The 21,156-nt window shown below is 34.9% G+C and overlaps 1 protein-coding gene and 1 long non-coding RNA gene across 2 annotated transcripts; both read left to right on the top strand.

The window, feature by feature from the left end:
* The first annotated feature begins 485 nt into the window (after positions 1-485).
* LOC148873625 (pectin acetylesterase 8-like) lies at positions 486-6,963 on the top strand. The gene is made up of 13 exons (XM_088947711.1): positions 486-1,510; positions 2,617-2,775; positions 2,906-2,988; positions 3,611-3,740; positions 3,856-3,935; positions 4,040-4,126; positions 4,216-4,340; positions 4,462-4,522; positions 4,938-4,991; positions 5,104-5,181; positions 5,305-5,410; positions 6,331-6,476; positions 6,577-6,963. The coding sequence occupies exons 2-13, from the start codon at positions 2,646-2,648 to the stop codon at positions 6,700-6,702; spliced, it is 1,206 nt and encodes a 401-aa protein (XP_088803837.1). The 5' UTR covers positions 486-1,510; positions 2,617-2,645; the 3' UTR covers positions 6,703-6,963.
* Positions 6,964-19,110: 12,147 nt separating this feature from the next.
* Positions 19,111-20,065, top strand: LOC148873624 (uncharacterized). Its single transcript, XR_016099916.1, has 3 exons — positions 19,111-19,243; positions 19,610-19,663; positions 19,848-20,065. It is a non-coding gene; the product is annotated as an uncharacterized LOC148873624 (long non-coding RNA).
* The last annotated feature ends 1,091 nt before the right edge of the window (positions 20,066-21,156 follow it).

The raw sequence follows: 21,156 nt of genomic DNA, 5'->3' as shown, positions 1-21,156 counted from the left end.
AAACTTTAAATTCTTTTCTTTTTTTTGTTATTGTTGTTCATGGAGTATTGCTTTTTTCTCCTTGTAGAAACTAACCTCAATAATAATTGTACAAGTATTTTAAATATTTTCATGCAAGGATTCTAACAAAGGGGTTCTACTTGCAACTATATTAGAAAGTTAAAAAAAGATAATTACATTTACCAACTTTTCATGGAGGTTTCAGCAAAGATAAAAAACTTTAGAAGTTTCAACAATTTATCCTATATAATATAATATATAAGAATATATTATTTTATAATTTTAAATATGACCATATAAAATTTATATATTAAAATTAATAAATATTATAATATAATCAAATTCAAATTTTAATCAGATCGAATCAAACCAAATGCAATATGATATTATTAATTGAATCAAACCCAATCCGATCTAATTATTAATCATTTTAAAATTCAAAAACCGATCAGATTAAACAAACATCATCCAAATCCGAAATAATCGTATTTACCTCGGATGGGCTGCCATTCAAGGTACTTTTGTGGAATGCATCCATTGAAAGAGTACTTGGGTCAATAAAGGCGCTTGCTGTTTGTGCTGCTTGACAGCACATTGGTGGAGAACTTGCTACAAAAGGAGTCTGAACGATGAACTATGAAGTGGGGTCTCCTGGGCAGCTAAGCTCAATTGATGCTATTCACTTCTTTTGAAAATCTTTTTCACTGTACAGGAAAGAAAAAAGTTTTTTATTGCTCTGTTATTTGTATTGTTCTTCTTCAAAAGTATGACAGACTGTCACAAATTCAAAATTTCAAACTAGATTGAAATTGAAAGAAGGATACATGTGTCATTTCAGGGAAGGAAATCAGAGGGCAGTGGATACTGTGAATAGAGAAATCAAGAGGCTCTCAACCCACAGTGAGTGGAGAAAGAAGTGAATGAGCCTGTAAAAGATCTAGTGACTTTGTTGCAGTCCAGTCTGTCTGCACGTGAAGATGAGAAGATGGATAAACCAACTGGGGAAGGAGACAATACTAGTAACGGACCGGCATGTGGTCTTTGTTCTACTCAACAGTTGAGGAGATGCTACTTTTCACGGTGGATATCACCAAAGCTGTAAAATCTAGTACTTAGAAAACGAGGATTTCTGCCATTGCCAAATATTGATCTCTCTGTCTCCCTCTGTGTTGTATGCCATTCAATGCAGACGCGTAGGATGATAAGATTTGTTGGGGCGTGTTAATTTGCTTGGTAATTACTAATTAGCACGTGAGCTTATCCAAGAAATAGAAGTGAATAAGTCAAGTGTCTGTTCTTGTGTTCTCTGCTGGGAGCTAAGCTATAAGAAACGGTGCCCTCCCTCTCACGGTACAGAGCAAGTCGGTTTAGTGGGTCATCAGATGATTTGAAGTGAAAAAAATGAATTAGTGAAGTGGGTATAGTGTAAGATACTCAGATTTAGCTCTTCAGGAGGGGACCTGCTCTGTGATTGTTGCTTCTGGAGCACATCTCTATTCTCTGGTTTCAGGTAGAGATAATGATTTTAACTTTATTTCTTTGTTTGCATTTTTGGTGCTTTATTGAGATAAATTGAGCAAGCTTGTTGTTAGATCAGTTTCCGACTGAGAAAAAAATGGAATTTGAATTTGTTTATAAGATGGGTCATCTGAGTTTTGGTAGTTCTTTGGGGGAAATGGAAGAATGTTGATCATGGAGGTATATTGGATAAACTTGTATAGCATTTCATCGGTTGCTGGGTTAGAATACAGAAGGATCTCCAGTTTTCTGTAGGATGAGTAATCTGATTTTTCATGGTTTGTTAGAATGTATGCACTGTTTGTTTATAAGGAGTTCCAGTGTATCTTTGGTTCTGTTATAGGTAGTAGTGTTTTGATATTTTTTTCTGCTATTTTGTGTCAATTAAGGACTAATGGTTTGATTTCCTTTGGGCTATTGTAGTGCATTTTATCAAGATAAATTCAATAAGCTTGTCAAGCATGTCGGTTATAGATTTTTAAATGCGAAAAGCAAAGTGGATTTTTCTGGGTTGCTAGGGAAAATGCATTTTATGTTACATTATGGAATTCGAGTGTATTTTGATTTGCTATAGGATGCATAATGTAATTGTAGATGTCCTCTTTCTGGATATATTTATGGACAATTGTTGGAGAACTATGTATTTGTTGAAAGATGTTTACTCTGGTTCTTACCTATACTTTAGCAGGAAGCATCATAAGAAATCTTGTATTCTGGGTATTGAGTTGTCGTCTTGTCCCCCCAATTTTTTTTTGTAATTTTCTTGATGCTTTAAGGGGAGAGATTTGGATTCCATGTTGACTGCTAAATTACAGAGGGATTGGGTTGAATGCAGTTGGGTATTAATTTTATGCAACTCATAATGGGGGACAATGATAGGGGGGAATAGATCTGTTTAATCTCCATATTAGAAATGTTTTTCTTGGAACATATGGTTTTATCTCAATCTTCTATTTTTAATGCTGTTTCATTATTAGTTGTTTGTTGGTATGAAAAAGTTTGACACTTTACTGTCTTCATTGATAATATCTAGAGTATATACGATCAGTTTAAACATACAGCTTCATAACTGAAGTTTGTAAACTCTTTGTTTTGTAGTATTTTGCCCTGTCTTGGCAGTGATTGTCATGCACAGAATGGGTAACAAAGGATCAGGTGTATCACTATATTTTCTAATCTGGACGCTGGTCACACTGGGAGCAAATGGATTCAATGTGGGGATTACTTATCTTCAAAGTGCTGTAGCAAAGGGAGCTGGTAAGGATTTTGTCTGAAGATAATGACTATATATAAAAGTTGGACTTGTTATAGGATCAAAGACAGTCGCATCATATAGTCTTAAATTCTTAATGATTTTATACATTTTGAAATTCCAAATGTCATGCAGTTTGCTTGGATGGGAGCCCACCAGCATACCACATGTCTCCAGGATTTGGTGCTGGAGTTAACAATTGGCTGGTTTTCTTTGAGGTTAGTCCTTTCTGGGAGATGTATGCACTTAATATATTTCCTCCTTTTTTGAAATGTTCTCTTTATTCCATAGTATAAAAATTTTGATTGGAAAAGAGAATGCTTCTATTCTAAGGGTCAACCACCAGTAGCTGATACACATTAGAAATGATTTAAGAATGTTAAATGATGGTTAAGTTCAAATGAATTCTAGAATACTCTGATTTGGTTGGTCCAGGCAATAGTCTGAGATTGTATATACCTTGTGTAACTGGATTCGGCATCATAAAGCCTGGTTCCATCTGAGAGTTTGACTTAGTACCATCAAGGATACAAACCCTTGGTTGACACTAAGGTTTTATCATATTTGAGTGAAATCACTGCAAGCCATTAGAGACATTAAATCACAAGTGTTGCCATTTAACTGTATCTAAAATAATACTTCCTGCAGGTTGGTCACTGTTGCCGACTTATCTTTATAAGCCATCTAATCATTTGTTTATATATATATATATATATATATATATATGAAATCCTTTTATTTCTATTCTCCACACTGTTGGTAAGAAATGGTGCAAGTTGTTGCTTTATGGGTCTTTTTATTTTCTTTTCTTTCCTTTTTAATGCTTTCTTACCTTCTTAGGGAGGATCATGGTGTAACAATGTCACGAGTTGCCTTGCCCGCAAGAACACTCGTTTAGGATCTTCTAAACAAATGACCAAGGAAGTTTCGTTCTCTGGAATTCTGAGCAACAAGGAAAAATTTAACCCAGGTAGGATTTCCAGTTTATTGGTTTAACCCTGTTCTGCTTCAATTTTCAATATCTGCTAATATTTGCTATCTATCTTTTCCTACGAGCTGACTTTGGTCTGTATTTCACTATCCAGATTTCTATAACTGGAACAAGATCAAGGTTCGATACTGTGATGGATCATCATTCACTGGAGATGTGGAAGCAGTAAATCCGGTGGGTCCTTTGATATTGATTGCATTTGTGACTTCAATTTCATGAGGAAAAAAAGTAAAAGCAACATATATTTACTTTGATTTGATGTCAATCAACCTGACCAGGCGACCAACCTGCACTTCAGAGGGCAAAGAATTTTTCTTGCTGTTATAGAGGACCTTCTAGCGAAAGGGATGAAAAATGCCAAAAATGTATGACAAATTTGAACTCTCCATCATCTTTAATTTCCTTATAGTACATTACTACCATTGGTCTTAATAACTTAAGAAATTGCTTACAGGCTCTTCTTACGGGTTGTTCGGCTGGTGGTTTAACTGCCATTCTCCATTGCGATAGGTTCCGTACACTTCTACCTGCGAGTACCAAAGTAAAATGCATGGCTGATGCTGGGTTTTTTATCAATGCGTAAGCTCATAACTAGGACCTTCTTACTCTATTACTTATATTATGTTGTTACTTTCAGAAAGTATAATGAAAAGGTACCATCAAACTCTTGCCTAACACCAATGGTCATGCTTCATAACAGGAAGTCTGTTGCTGGAACAAGCCACATACAAGCCTTCTATAATGATGTGGTGGCAACCCATGTATGTTTCTTCTCTTTTATCTTTCGTGTCAATTAAAATGGTTGTTTTTTTTTTTTTTTTCTTTTTTATGGGATTCATCTTGCACTTGTGGATGTTGTGTCTTGTGGACTACTTACCATTCTCCTTCCATTCTTTGAATCCCCTTCCTTACTTTACAAGTATAGAGAAGATAAAAAAGAAAAAGAAAAAGAAAAAGAAAGAAAATTTTACAGAATGCCATCATTTATCAAATGAAAAAAAAATTACAGAATGCCAGGAAGGATCTTGTCCAGCAAATATGTTTTCTCTTATATCTCCATCTTCTTCTTGGACCTATTCACTGTGTAATAGTTTAGTCATTTGAGAAGAGGGGAGGGGCCACTTTATAAGGATACTATAACTGTCAATACTGACTTTTTTCTATTATCTTTCATAGCAATCAGCAAAGAATTTGCCTGCATCCTGCACTTCAAGATTTAATCCGGGTTTGGTAAGTATGTTTATTCTAACGGCATTTCATTAATTAATAATTAGTATGTCTTTTTTTTTCTAAGTTTATACTGCAGTTTCAATCCTACTGATGCATCTGAACACAATCACAGTGTTTTTTCCCCCAATATGTGGCACCACAGATCAGCACACCACTTTTTATATTGAACGCAGCTTATGATTCATGGCAGGTAAGGTTCTCCCAGTTGTGTTACATGTACTACATCCAGCCATAGTACATACAATATCTGACATCATTGTTTGATATTCTTCCCAACTTAGTTTTGAGTTATTACTGCTTATTTTAATTCCAGGTAAAGAACATTTTGGCACCTGGTGTTGCTGATCCCCATGGCACTTGGCACGACTGCAAGCTTGATATAACTAAGTGTTCATCCAGTCAACTTCAAATCATGCAAGGTCACTTTAACCCTCATTGTATTCCAATTTTGATTACAATCATGGAATAAGGGCCCCTGAATCAGGAAAAGCTATTCTCAGAATTGTTGTTATGGTTGTTTCTTTAATAATTTGGTAGTAGGTTCAGACATGAATATCTTGATAGCTTTTATTATTATTATAGCAAATATATGTTAAGCTGGTGGTTTTGTAACTAGAAAATCATGGAGGGAACATAACTGTCTAGAAGAAGGGGGTTGTATTTGGCATGGTTTTGAAAGGCTTAAGTGTTGAGGTGTGAGGCTTACACCTTTAGGCAAGGCACTCAGATTTTGCCTCAAGTTGTTTCCTTTTTATTGGTTTTGTTTGCATAGATTAAACCAAGTTGTTTCCTTTATTCTAAGATATTGGGTAACCAGAAATATAGTATCAATTATATGGATGATTCATTAGAAGGTCTCATTAGTGAAACAAACTTTGATGATGGGGGATTTTTGATAATCTAAAATACATGATTGGTCATTTGACCAATTTGAGAATTTTGGATTTTGAAACTTGAAATATAACTAATAAAAGGCTTATTTTGATAAATGCTAATTTGCTTCTTATATTTTATGGATGCTTGTAAATACTATCATTCTATCTTAATTTATCATATGTTCTTTTTATTATTTATAAACTTTAATTAATCTTTTTTATTTAATTTTTGAGGCTGCCTATGCCCAACCTTTTTGAGCCACTACATCTCAACTATGCCTTAAGCCTTTTAAAACCATGATATTTGGTGCTATTTACTCAAAAGATGGGTAACAAGTATTTTGATTTAATGATTTCTTATTTTAGTGGAACCACCTGTTTGATAATATATCTCATTTGGGCTGGTTGTTGATAAATATGTTTCTCCATTTTTGAAGCAACTCAATGAGTACATGACTTGACAGGTTTTAGGATGGAGTTTCTAAGTACATTGACAAGATTGATGGGCTCTCCCACAAAGGCCCTGTTCATAAATTCCTGCTATTCCCATTGCCAAACAGGAACACAGGAGACATGGTTGAGGGATGACTCCCCTGTTCTTGATAAAACGGTTGGTCTAGATCTCTCTTTCATAAATTCATTGCTGTTTTGCAGAATTTTTCCCTTACAGAACTCTCATTTTGAATTGTGCCATAATTTATGTTTTGCAGTCAATTTCCAAGGCAGTGGGAGACTGGTATTTTGACAGGAGTGGTTTCCAGAAGATTGATTGTCCATATCCTTGCGACAAATCTTGCCACAACCGTGTTTTCGACTCAGATGAGCTCTCTGAATAGCTGAGAGTTGCCATGTACTGGTTGGGTAACTTATCATTACTACAGATGAATCAGGCTCAATTAAAAAACTAGTCAAATGGTTATTGGCAGAATAATCTGAGACTACAAATCTATACTCAAGGGGTTGGTGGTCTGGATCATTTTATTATGTAGTACTGCAATAAAATCAAATGATTTTAATATATGCTAATGAGTTTGTTTAGTGTTTATTGTATTACATATTTATATACAAAGTGAATGAGCATGAACAATGGAGAACAACGATTACTGTGTTGTGGGTCCAACTTGTCTAGCTGCACTTTCAGTTCCGACCACTAGATACTTGGTCCTAAAATCACGCCATTACCATTTGAACAGTCTTGAAATCGGCACTCTATTGGTTTCTCATGTTCTTGTAAACTTGGTTCAGTTTTGTGGCTTCCTTCTGGCCTGATTCACTAGTAGCTTGATGGGTTGGTATTGCTGGCAAGTAAAATTTTTCCATGTCTAAGGGGTAGGGGTGGTTCATCAGTCAATTTCCATGGACTCATGGATTGACAAGTTAAGACTTCAATTTGAGCTAACTCACGGTTTACAGGTTTGCTTCTCTTGCTACATGGAGAACTTGGCTCCACTAAAATTGGAAGTTAGGCCAGGTGTTGAGTAATGTCGATCATCAGGGAATTTGGTATGCCTGGGCAAATAAATAACGTTGCTGCAGCAGGGGGGAGTCTTGGGGTGAGTGATTTGAATGTGGACCAATGGGGAGGTGGTTGACAATGAGAGCATTGTACTCCTTCCAAACTTAAGGTTGCGTTTGGAAACGTTGCAAATGGAGTGTAAATCCCGATTCTGGGTAAATTTGCACTCTGGTTAATTTTTGCCTTTGTATGGCAACATTACATTTATGCATTGATAAATGACAGACCAATGCATATTTATATTGATAATAAGATGTAAAAGTAGAAGTAAATTTGCATTTAAGTGGGTCTTTGGTTTTGATAAAAAAAGCATATATTTTATTGGAATTCATGTTTGCATTCATTATAGTTAAAAGTCTGTTTGGTAAGAAGGTAAATTTGTCAGTGCAAAATTAATCCAAGTTTACAATTTATATGAATCGTTTTACACTATATATTTACATCATTTCCAAATGCAGCCTAAAGAACTTATTTTCTGCGGTAAATGCATTTATCTATGTTCTTTTTGTTTAACTTATCTGGGTAAATATATTTTGTGGGAGCATTTTTTATCATTTTATTTATTTTATTTACCCTCTACTTGGGAAATTCAAAATTGTTGTGTATTCCACATTCAACCACTCCTCAAAATCCCAAAATCGAATAGGGCCTAAGAAGCAAGTCAATTCTTACCTTATCTTAAAAAATTAAGGCTCCTTTTGGATAAGATTTAGCTTTTGAGCTTTGGACTGTGAGAAACAAACATGAGCCATTTGCCTACAAGTGTTTTGATCATTTGGTAAGAGTTGATTTTAAAAGCATCACAATTTAAAGTCAAAGCATTTTACCCCAAAGCACAAAGCTTAAAATTGGGTCTTTATGCTTTGGGCTTTATAAGCACAAACTTTGTTGCTTACCCAAACACAACCTAAGTTAATGTCTCATAGAGCTTCATGGAATCCATAAACACAAGAAACCCTATTTGTTTGACATATCAAAATTTCTATAATACAGAATTTGGCCCGGAGGTTCAGATATAGAACTTTTTTTATTTTATAAAATTCATTGGTATCCACCTGAAATAATTTTTTTTTACGCCTTACCTGAAAGAAATTTGGCCTGGAGATTCAGATATATAACTTTTTTTTATAAAATTCATTGACAACCACCTGATTATTTCATTAAATATATATAATCTTTTCTTAATTTTCTTATAATTTTATCATATTTTATATTTGAAATGGTAAATTTGATAATTAATATATAAACTAGTATTAATTAAAAAATGTTTAATTTATAAACATATAAATAGTTTGGTAATTTTATTTTTATTTTTATTAAGCTTATACTATCAAAATTCAAATTTAAGTTATTATTTAAATAAACAAATATACCTTTCAGTGTGATTGGGTCGTGCAGACCTGATAGATCCAATTATTAATTTGGCTGGTTCTGGGTTTGTGATTTTATTTTTGTCTCAATATAATTAATAATTGTTTCGAGACTGGTTCTACCTAGAGCTGATTTGGCTTCAGTGATGGGTTTGAATACTGTTCGAACATTATGAGAGGATGACACACGACTATAAGCACGTATGCATTTTTCATTCGTGCGGGGATGGTAAATAGGCGTTTAACATGAACGCCTTTAGCCATTTCTCATTCAAAGTATTTTTGTGAAAAACCTTTCATTCTCTTCTTTCTTGCGTCTCTCCATTCTCCACCCAAACCTTTCGTTCTGTTATCCTCTTCTCTAATCGGTGAAGGCAAAAGGCATCACCAGTGAAGGCAAGCTTCTTTCGGCGACAGAGATTTAGTGTTTCTCTCCTTGCAGTGGTTCATTTGCAACTGAAACCCCAAAAGGCAAAGGCATCACCGGCGAAGGCAAGCTTCTTACGGCGACGGACGACAAAGGTTTAGTGCTTTTCTTCCTACGGTGATTCATCTGCAACTGAAACCCCAAAAGGCAAAAGGCATCAACGGCTTCATCTGCAACGGTTACATTTTACTTTGGCATATTTTAGAACAGAACAATAATAAAATCATTTCTGGGTTAATTTTTTTTCTCTTATGTAAAATTATTTCTGCGTTTTTTTTTTCTTCTCTTATTTAAAATCATTTCTGGGTTAATTTGTTTCTGGGTTAATAATTTTTTCTTCTCTTATGTGGGTTTGTTGAATTGCTTAATTTGTTTGTGGTTTTATTATTGCTTAGTGCTTATTGGTTATTGCTTAATTTGCCATCTATCAGCCAATGTGTTACGGTGTGCCAAATAGGAACTTTGGCTCTGGTTGACAGCCGTATGCCAAGCATGTTACTAACTTCCTTTGGGAAAGTTAAAGCCAATCAAGTATTGTGAACAGCGATCTGATTTCTGGGTGCTATAATAGTATAATGACAGGGGACGAGCTTTAATGCCATCATATTCATTGTTACTCGATCATTTCGATATTGATGCAATTTTTTATACCCCTGATCATAAAAGTAACTGACAGATGCAATAAGCTCATAAATTCTAAGAGGTGGATGTCCAGGCAGCAACATACTGAAAATCTGTCTCTGAGATGGTCTGATCTGGTCGTGTGTGCAGATATCAATGAGCTACATGATAAAGCGAAGCAAAAGCAAGTTGATGGAAGGGGTGAGTAAGTGCAGAGAGGATATGGGTTCATTTGACAAGAAAATGGAAAATTTGCACTATGATGGATTGAAATTCTAGAACTTGTCTAAATTATCTAACTAATCATGACTTAATGAGAGAGCAGATAATTGAATGATCGTTCTTTTTTCCCCTCATTTTTTCTCTACTAAATTTCATGGTCCCAAAAATTCTGAAACGGAAGATAATCACCCTGTTTCAGGCTTTAAGCACACGTTGTTTAGTGTCTCCTTATTTTCAGTAATTCAAAGCAAACGTTGTTTAGATTTAAGGCGCTACATGAAACGAAATGATTTTTATTCCTATACCATAGATTCAACATCAAAGATGGATCCTCTGATGATTGGTAACAGAACCGTGCGATGAAATTAGTTCAGATTTTAGATTTGTTTGAAACTGAAGAACATTATGATTTTCCTTACTGGTACCCAAACAGGGTCTCAATGTATAGAACTTCTCATTTATATCTAATACCCTGCCATTGCACTCCTTCAGTGGAGATCTCGTTGATCCATATTAATGCATTATCCAGACACTTGTTTTATCCAAAACCCAGAACTATTGAATAATGTCCATCAGCCAACTGCTAAACCAATCACTTTCTTTCAATCAATCCATCAGAACCTTTGAAGGAGTGCAATTTATAAAAAGTTTTTGGAGCTATGAGATCCAATCAGTCTCTACAGGTGAAGGATTCAGGCCAGCTATGCTTTACCCAAGTTCTCAAAATCAAATTATTCAGTTACAACTTACAAGGAACATGTAAAAAAAATAACAGTAATATATAATAATAAGTGGTAAAACAGATTCAGATTTGGCTCTACTTCTCAATAATGTATACAGCATCTATGAGGAAAACCAAGCATAAAAACAGCACCCAACTCTGCATTTGTGGTTTGAACCCAAATGAAGCACGGAGTACCACGTTGTCGATCACAGGACCACAAAACACAAAATCCCGTCTGACTCGTGGTTAGGCTAACGAAGCTGATGTTTGTTAGAGCTGAATCTGCGTTGAAAGTCATGAGGAAGCTTTGGGCCAAGCCGGTTCTGTTGGTCTCCATCGTGAAGTTCATTGACGTAGATCCTGCTTGCGCCCTCACAATGAAATCTCCCACACAAGAGTCATTTGCATCTCTAAGTACAAATTCCAAGTTATAGGTCGTACCCTTATTGAGCTCTGTTGCTGTTTGTATCCCAGCTGAAGCTCCCGAAACAAGCTCAACTGCAGCTTTGCCTTGTGGAACTTGGTAGTTTTTGGAGTTATGTATTTCACAAATCGTTGATGCCTTAAAACCACCGCAGATGAAAGCCGTTGCAGATGAAGCCGTAGAAGCACAAAGTTGCAGATGAAGCCGTTGATGCCTTTTGTCTTTTGGGGTTTCAGTTGCAGATGAACCACTGTAGGGAGAAAAACACTAAACCTCTGTCGCCGGTTTCCGGAAGAAGTTTGCCTTCGCCGGTGATGTCTTTGCCTTTTGGGGTTTCAGTTGCAGTGAATCACCGCAAGGAGAGAAACACTAAACCTCTGTCACCGGTCGCCGGAAGGGAGAGAATAGCAGAATAAAAGGTTTGAGTGCAATAGAGAAACGCGGGAAAGAAGAGAACGAAAGGTTTTTCACAAAAATACTTTTAAATGAGGTGTCATCCTCTCATAATGTTCAAACCCATTACGCTTTGACTGAAGTCCTGGCTCTAGAAATGATTTAACCAGTGCATGGCCAAATCATAGGAATTATCATTTTCAGCCCGAGTCAGCTTGGTCTAAAAATCCCAGTCTTGGGCCTAGGTCCCTTTTAGCTCAAACATATATATATATATATATATATATTTTATATTCCGTAGTATAAATTTTACAATACGACACCTATAATACATATTATATAACTAGTTAAGCCTTGTGCCATGCATGAGTGTTAAAAGAAAATGTGGCAGGAGCCTTGTGACAATATTATTAACCGGGTCAAGTCAAGTGGTTTGTTAATTTTTATCATTTATTTTAAATATTATTATTTTTATTATATTTATTAATTTTATTACTCTTAAATCAATACATAGGCTTTGTTAAATGACATTTAGACAAGAGTCTTGGGACATTTCTAATTGAACCAAAATTAATCTTATACATCTTAGCATTATTTTTGGGTGGGTGATGTATTGTCTAATAAATTAAAAAGCCAAAAATCTATAAGGGATTAGTGAGAGGGAGAGTTGTTTTTTTATTAAGCTAAATTAATATATATATATATATATATTGATTTTAATTAAATTACATTTTTATTAATTTGTATCAATTTTTACTAATAAAATACTTTTCACTAAGTATCTTAACAATTTTTATTGTTTTTAATTATGTTATTTTTTTGTTAATTATTTAAATTTTAAGTTTTTATAAAATTAATTTTACTAATTTTAGAGTAAGTTAATAAAACTATGTTATTTAATTTACTTTAATTAATAAGTTAATCATGTAAAGTAAGTTGTTGATTTTTATTTTTCCCTTATTTATTTTTTCTGTCACTTTTTCATTTTTAATATTTTCTCAATAAAGTTTACTTTTAATATAATAAAAAATTCTGTTATTTTTAGTGATTTTTTTCTTATTTTATTAGTTAATTAAAAATTAAGTTTCTTATTTTTTGTTATTTTCTATTTTTTTTTATAAATCTCCCCTTATTTTATAAGTGTTTCCTATTAATTAACAAAATTGTTAAAGATTTTTTATGCTATCTCCCCATACTTTTTCTGATTTTTTTGTTATATTTTCTAATTAATAAATTTATTTTCAGTGAAAATTTCTCTTATTTACTCTTTCTATTTTCAAAATTTCATAACTAGTTGAATTGATCAAACCAAATCGGTCTTAGTATGAATTGGTAAATGAAGCTAGCAGGTCGGATGGTTTTTAGTTATTCAAATAACCTGATCCATGAATTTTGTCTTCTTGATGCATAGTGATTTCTGGGCCCTTGGTTCATTTATTCTTCAACTTTCTTTTTCTCTTGGGAAATCACAAGCAAAGTTGAAGAAACAACCTAATCCATTTAATCTATCATTGAATACTTCTAAAATTTAAGTTTGCTATAACAAAGCTATAAGACAAAAGAGATAATTCATGTTCACATAAAGTTTTTTTTAGAAAATTAATAGTTAAATTTTGAATTTTCACATAATTTATAGAAAACAAATTTTAGTGAATTTTTAACAGTTTTATTTGAGAATATAATAGAAACATTTTTATTCAAAATTTAGTTAATGGTGAAATTAATATTTCAAAAAAACATGTTTATTAATAATGAAATTGATAGTGTTTTTAATATTCATTTTTAAGACATATTTTCTAAAAACTTATATAGTAGTTGTAGGAGACAAAACCCAACCATATGGATGGCAATTTTCCCCATTGAGCCGAATTCTCATCCCACCTCAAATGGGGTGGGTTTTCCTTAGGAGTGGTAACAAGGTGGGCCTCCCCATCCCTACCCTTACCTTGTATCCAAAATCTGCTACCCCATCCCTGCCACTAGCCCACCCTGTCCCCAGTGGTGGGGCAAATTTGGGGCAAGGCACCCCCTTCCCATTGGGAATAGGGAATCCCCAAATTTTCCTTTTCCCAAGGCAATCACTTAAAATATATCAAAGTTTGGGAGTATTTTAGAAATGAGATTATAAGAATTTTGGGGTACTTTAGAAATGAGATTATTGAATCCTAGAATTTTAGAAATTTAGGGAATTCAAGGGTAACTTAGAAATTAACATTAAAACTTAGGGATATTTTAATAATTGAAAATCAAATTTCGGAATTATATGCAAGCCTCGTCCTCGCCTCGTTCTTGATTTGAGGTAAAGATATTTTCCCCGTCCCTTGTTTAAGATTGGGTAAAACTTGCCCCATTTGGGGTGGGGGCAGGCAATGCATTGCCAAAATTTTATGGGAAAAGTTGCTATCTGTAAGTTTCCTCGATCTTAAACTAGGGCGGGAAAAACCTTTTTGCTTTAATCCAAGGATGGGTTGATATATAACTCTTTGAACCCACTCTGAACCTTGTGGTAAATTATTAAATTACCCATGAGTTTATTGTTAATTCTTAAAATGTCCCTAAGTATCCCACAAACTCCTAAAACTTAGGAAGTTAGGATCCCATAATTTCATTTCTAAAATGCCTCTAAATTCTCTTAGTTTCATTTTTAAAATACCTTGAAATTCCCATGATCTCATTACTAAAATTGCCCTAAATTTGATGTAATTTTAGGTTGTTGCCTTGGGGTGGATTGGGGATTCCCCCATTGGTGCCCTGCCCCAAACTTGCCTTGCCATCGAAGATGGGGTAAGGGATTTTTGTCTACAGGGACAAGGAGAGGGTGCCCCACCCTGAACCTGCCCCATTGCCATACAAAATCTTTTCAAATTGGTAACTAAAAGTTTATATTTTCTTGAGTCTTATTGCTATAGTGTTCGCTAGATTTCAACATTAATATAAATAGTGATATGTAGGGCCCAAAACATCTCATGGAAAGAGAGATAGATTTCATAATGGAAATATTAAAATATTATTTATAATTATAATATGGTTTTAATTAATTATTAAGTTTTATTGCTTTACTTTTAATATTTAATTTTAAACTTAAAAATTGTTTTAAAAATGTTTTAACTTACACATTAATATTTTAATACATTGATAAAAAAATAAAATATATGTATTTGGAAAGTGGAGAGAGCTAGAAATAGATATGGAAAGAGAGATAAGGTATTTGGGAGTGATTTTAGAATTAGATGGTTTATCAGACATGCGAAATTGATTGGGAGATATTTTAGGAGGAAGTTTTAGGTGAATAGATAGTTTACGGAAATTTTTGGAGAGGAGATGATTTAGGTGATTAGGAGAGAGAGAGAGAAAGAGAGAGAGAGAGAGAGATTTTAAGAAGATTTTTAATATTTGATTTGAATTGTTGAGAGGAAAGATGACATGGCCTAATAAGATAGGTTAAATCCTCGGTGATTTGACTTAATGGGAGGGTTGGAAAGGGAAAAAAAAGAGAGGGAATTAAGGAGAAAGCAATATATATATATATATATTGGTCTGTAACCTAGTTGGTCAAGCTGCCATGTGGCTGTTGTTGTGTGTTGGGTTCGACTGATGTCTTCAACCACATCAATAGGACAACCTGTCAAGCACTGCAATGGCTCCATGCCACTGATAAGCATCCACGCGGAAGATCATGAGATCGTTAGAAGACCTTGGCAGTCGATCTCCTCATTCGAGCGTTGGGCGTCCTTGCAAGGAACGTGACCGAGTGCACCACGACACTTCACTATTTAAAGGCATTCCCATATCTTTCTCTCTTCAATCCTTCGTGTCTATTCTCTTCAACTTTGCTTGGCTCAGAACAGCCTGCCCCAATTAACCTCTTCACCTCTTATTGATTTGAGCTTTGGAGTGCCTTGCCTAGTGACTTCTTCCTCGGGACCTTTGAATGTAGTTGGTTACAGGTCTTGTTCGGTGCACCACCTCGTCTAAGTTAGCAGGCCCTTATTTGTTGTTCATCTACCTCAGTTTGGTCAGCATCAATATTATATGGCATATAAAAAATAATATAAAATACTACATATTTAAAATTTTATACATAAAAGTTAGGGAAAATTCATAAACAATATCCTGAACTTTGGGGGTTGTTAAAATGTGTCATTGTACTGTCAAATTGTGTCTAAAAAGTCTCTACCATTAATTGATTAATTGTACTCTAAATTACCATTAATTGACTGTTAGTCAACACGTCACATGACATCAGGTATGCATTAAATAATTTCAAGAACTCAGGCTGGACCTAGGTTTGGGCTATCAGAGGTGCTAAGCCCGACTTAGGCCTTGATCACCCCTAGGCCAAATCCATGGCCGTTAGGACTTACTCACCGTGGCTTACTGGTTCATGAGTCGGTCCAAATCCCCTAAATTTGCGCCTTATACTAATGTGTACACTAATCAATGAAAATACGTCAAAACACACAGGGGTTACAGGGGTCTTGATTTTGGTTGGTCAACGTCAAATTTCTTCCGGCGTTCTACTCTCAAGTTTGGAAGTTTGACCAATCAGACGACCCACCCCGTGAATTTTGATTAGTTACTGTGTGAAGCGTAAGTACAGGGATCTCATGGAGGCCAATGACCACATAGTCCTTCAAAATTTAAAAAAATATAATATAGCTAGGCATTGCTTTGTTAACCACGCAAAAAGCGGATTTCTTCCATTATGAAAGGCTCAGAAGGAAGTTTCTCTGATCAGAGCTACAATAATACACTAAACAGAGTTTAAATTTTAACAGTTTCTTTTTCACCTCTCTCTCTCTCTCATTGTTGCTTCTGGAGCATCCCCATTCTCTGATTTCGGGTAGAAATGACTTTTTTTTTTTATTTATTTATTCACTTTTCATTTTTGATGTTTTTGTTGAGATAAATTGCTTAAGCTTGTTAGATAAGTTCTTAACTGAGAAAAAATGGAATTGAATTTCTTTATAATATGGGTCATCTGAGTTTCAGTGATTCTTTAGAGGAAATGATCCTCTTTAACCTCCATATTAGAAATGGTTTTCTTGGAATATCTGGTAATTTTTAATTGTTTTCATAAGTTGGATTTTTCTATAAAATAGTTTTTACAGCTGAAATTTGTAGTATTTTGGCCCGTCTTGGCAGTGAATGCCATATAAAACAGAATGGTTTGTACAAAAGCTCAGGTCTATCACTATATCTTCTAATCTGGACGCTGGTCACAGTCGGAGTAAATGGATACTTTGTAGAGATTACTTATCTCCAAGATGCTGTGGCAAAGGGAGCTGGTAACATCTTTTTTTTTTTTTAATTTGTTACTTGTTTTTTAAGATAAAGACTATAAATTATAAAAGTTGGACTGGTTCCAGGAGAAAAGATGGCATTACCAGATAGTTTTAATGACTATTTTGCTTTTTGAAATTCCAAATGCTATATGCAGTTTGCTTAGATGGGAGCCCACCAGCTTACCACGTAATATTGGTTGATTATGTTTGAGGTTAGTTCTTTTCTGGGAGACAGACGCATGCACGTAATATTTTCTCTCATGTAGAAGTGTTCTCTTCATTCCATAATTTAGGCCCCGTTTCGTTCACGGGAATAGGGGTCTGGAATTGAAATTGGGAAGGGTTATTTCGATTCTAATCGTTTGATTGGGTGGAATCGGAATCCCATTTCTATTCTTGTTGGAATAACATTTTCTCATTTGAAGGGAATAGCTATTTCCTGCCCTTCCCTTAAAAATGAGATCTTATTCTTATTGATTCTAATTTCCATTTTCATTCTTGAACCAAATGTATTATGAGAATAAATCATTCCGATTCTGATTCCAACTGCGAACGAAACGGATCCTTAAAGTTTTTGATTGGCAAAGTTCATGCTTATTGTCTAAATCCTTGGTGTAGTTTGAACGAATTTTACCTATAACGATCTGGTGTAGCTAGTAACCGGATTTGACCTCATAAAGCCTGGTTCAATTCCTTCATCAGTTCGGCTCAGTACCAATTCTGGGTTAACACCAAGGTTTTGTCATATTTGAGTGAAATCACTACAAACCATTTGAGAATTGAGACACAAGGTCACAACAAAAGTTGCCATCACGGGCCTATTTGTATTTTTTGATAAATTATTTATTTGGGTAAATGTATTTATCCAAATAAGTGTTTTTGACAAATAAGATAATGATCATTTTATCCATAAAGAAGTCATAATTAAAATGAGTAATTTTGTCCCATCCAAGGGTTGACACTTTTTCCTAGATGGGAAAATTATTTATCTACCTAGGAGATGAGAAAAATGAATTTTCCATGAACCTTACATAAATATGAAACAAGAACATGAGTATCTCAATCAATAAGAATCAAAATTTCATCGATGGTCTTCCCCCCTCTCAAAATCCCAAAAAATAACAGGCCCTAAGGCCCTGTTCGCTTTTCAGTAAGTTAATTATTCGAGTAAATGCAATTACGTGGGTAAGTTTTTCATGGGAAACACTTACCCAGATAAGTATATTTACTGATGTTCTTTTATTTCTTAGGTAAATAAGACAATGACTATTTTAGTCATAAAAATCCATTATTAAATGGTGCATTTTTGTCCCATCCAAGTGTTAACAACATTCTTCCTAGGTGGGAAAGTTATTTACACACTTAGGAGATGGGTTTCATTTACCTAAGAAAATAAACTTTCCCTGTTCCCCACATAAATTTGAAAAAAGAACATGAGATTCTTGGTCAATAGGATTTTTGTGGGGAACAAGAAAAGTTTATTTTCTTGGCAACGTTTTAAAAAATGACCCGGAAACGGAACCGTTCTAGCTACCGATTTCTGGGTTGACGGTCCAACCGTTTGGTTCGAACAGACGGTCCATTCTAACAGCAAAATTAAAAAATAAAAAAATGGTCAAAATTGTTGAATGGGTCCACAGGTTGACGGTTCAACCGCCTGGGTCAACGGTTTGTTGACATTTTCAACGGTTTTTTACTAGATTCCGGGTTTGGAGTGAAACGAAACTAGTTGCTTGGATGGTTCCTGGCCGAACGGATCGTTTGGGTCAACGACGGTTCAAAAACGTTGTTCCTAGGTATCACTTATCCGGGTAAGTGATACCCATCTCTTAAGTGGGTAAATAACTTTCCCACCTTGGGGGAAGTTGCCAACACTTGAAAGGAACAAAAATGCCCCTTATAATAATAGATTTTTTATGGACAAAATGATTATTGTCTTATTTACATGCGAAATAAAAAAACATGCATGTAAATAACTTACCAAAATGGGAATAGGTCTAAGTGTCACATATCTAAATTGATATTCCTACTTAGTGATCACCATTAGTTACTGAGTTCTTCCTCATGCTCGCTTATCTTTGTTAAACATCTGATCATTTGTTGTATACACACATGCAGGATACATTGTGCATATGAATTCCATTTATTTCTTTCTTTTAGTCACACAACTAGTAATTAGAAATAGTGTATGTCGTTGCTTTATGGATTCTTTTGTTAATTATAATTTATTTACTTTCTTTTTTAATGCTTTCTTTCCTTTTAAGGGAGGAGCGTGGTGTAACAATGTAACAACTTGTCTTGCCCGCAAGAACACTCGTCTAGGCTCTTCTAGAGCAATGGGTTAAGCAAAATTCATTCTCTGGAATTCTGGGCAAGAACAAAGAATTTAACCCAGGTAGGATTTCCAGTTTATTGGTTTAATCCACCGTTCTGCTTCAATTTTCAAAATCTGCTGATCTTTGCTATCTATCTATCTATATATATATATATATGCTTCTTCTCCTTCTATCTTTTCTGTCAGTTGAAATGATTGTTTTTTCCTGCAATTTCTTGAACTTGTGGACGTCGTTGCTTCTTGACTACCTAGAAACAATTCATTAATTTCCCCCTTCCTATTGTTTGAATCCTCTTCCTTATTTTACTAGTAAAGAGATCTAGAAGATAACAAGAAAGAAAAGAGAAAAATTTATGAAATACCAGATAATTTGAATCCTCTTCCTTGTTTTCGATACACTGAGTCTGTTTCTATCATCTTTCATAGCAATCAGCAAAGAATTTGCCTGCATCCTGCACTTCAAAGGGCATTCCAGGTTCCGTAAGTTTGCTTATTCTTACTTACTGCACTAGTTCATTTTAATTAATTAGTATGTCTTATTTTCCAAATTTCTATTTACTAGTGTTTCAATCTGAACAAAATTACAGTGTTTTTTCCCCCAATATGTGGCACCTGAGGAGGAAAAATAGCGGTTGATGATTTCTATTACTCATTTCGATTCCAGGTAAAGAACAGTTTGGCACCGGTGTTGCTGATCCCCATGGCACTTGGCACGACTGCAGGCTTGTGTTGAAGCCATACAAGGTCACTTAAACCCTCATTGTACTCCAATTTTGGAATCATAGTTATGGTTCCTTAGGCAGTAGGTCCGGACCTATCTAGCTAGATAGGTCTTTTATTTCTAACAAAGACTGTTTTAATCATGAAAATCTATTATTAAAATGGGAAAGTTAGTTACCATTTGGGATTTGGGAGATGGGTATTATCGTATTAATAAAAATAAACTTTTTAATATAATTTCTAAAATAAATAAATGTTTTAAAAAAATATATCAAAGAAGAACAAAAAATACTATTCATCTTCTTCTTCCTCCAAACCACTTCCACCCTTACCCTGCCAACCTCCCTCAATGACCACTATCCACCAACGGGAATTGGGCCATAAAATCGGTTCTTGAATAGAAAAAGTGATTCGAGCATCTTTAAATTACCAAGCTATGCAGAAGACCAGTTAAATTTGCAGCAGTAATGTCAAGATATCGGAGTTCAGATAACTGCCCGAACTCCACCGGTATCCCTCCAGAGAACTTGTTGTATCCAATCTCCAAATGCTCGAGCTGAGTCATAAAGCCTAAATCTGGTGGAATCGGTCCATGCAAGAAATACTTTAATCTCGATAAACTGCGAACCCCCCCCCGATGTCTAGAGTCCTGAGTTTCAAAAATGGCATTGGAAAAATGCCCTTTATGGGAATTTCCGCTGAGTTTGAGGTGGTTCAATTGAGATAAGAACCGCATTTCTGGAGGGATGAAACCAGAGAGATCCTTTAGGAGAGATCAAGTGAAGTAATTGGGAGGCATCTCGGCTGCACGTAACCCCTGTCCAGGAACACCAGGGCGGCGTCTAAAGAAGGAGAGCTAGAAATGGTGGTGGGATTCCAGTCATGGAGAGAGGAGAGAGGGTCCTTGAAGGAGTTTTTGAGAGATAGGAGAGAGAACTGGGGAGGGATAGTTGCAGAGACTACAAGATTCGTTTCGAAGAAAAACAAGGAAAAGAAGAGGAAGAAGAACATAGGAGGAGAGCTGGTTTCATGGTTTTTTGGGGGAGGAGGTGAGATGTGAAAGGGTTTAAAGAGGGTGGATTTAAGGGAGGAGAGGTTTGATTTGATGCAACTGAACTGAGAGAGTGCTTGATTTAGGTTGGAAGTTGTATTATTAATGCAACTGAACTGAGCGAGTGCTTGATTTGATAGTACAGGTTTTAGAAGGGAGTTTCTAAATGCACTTAAAAGAGTTCAGGGCTCTCCCGGAAAGA

This window comes from Nelumbo lutea, chromosome 1, assembly GCF_056320005.1.
Source record: "Nelumbo lutea isolate HS-2025 chromosome 1, American lotus-T2T, whole genome shotgun sequence".
Classification (NCBI taxonomy): Eukaryota; Viridiplantae; Streptophyta; class Magnoliopsida; order Proteales; family Nelumbonaceae; genus Nelumbo; species Nelumbo lutea.
This window is presented reverse-complemented; position numbering and strand designations above follow the sequence as displayed.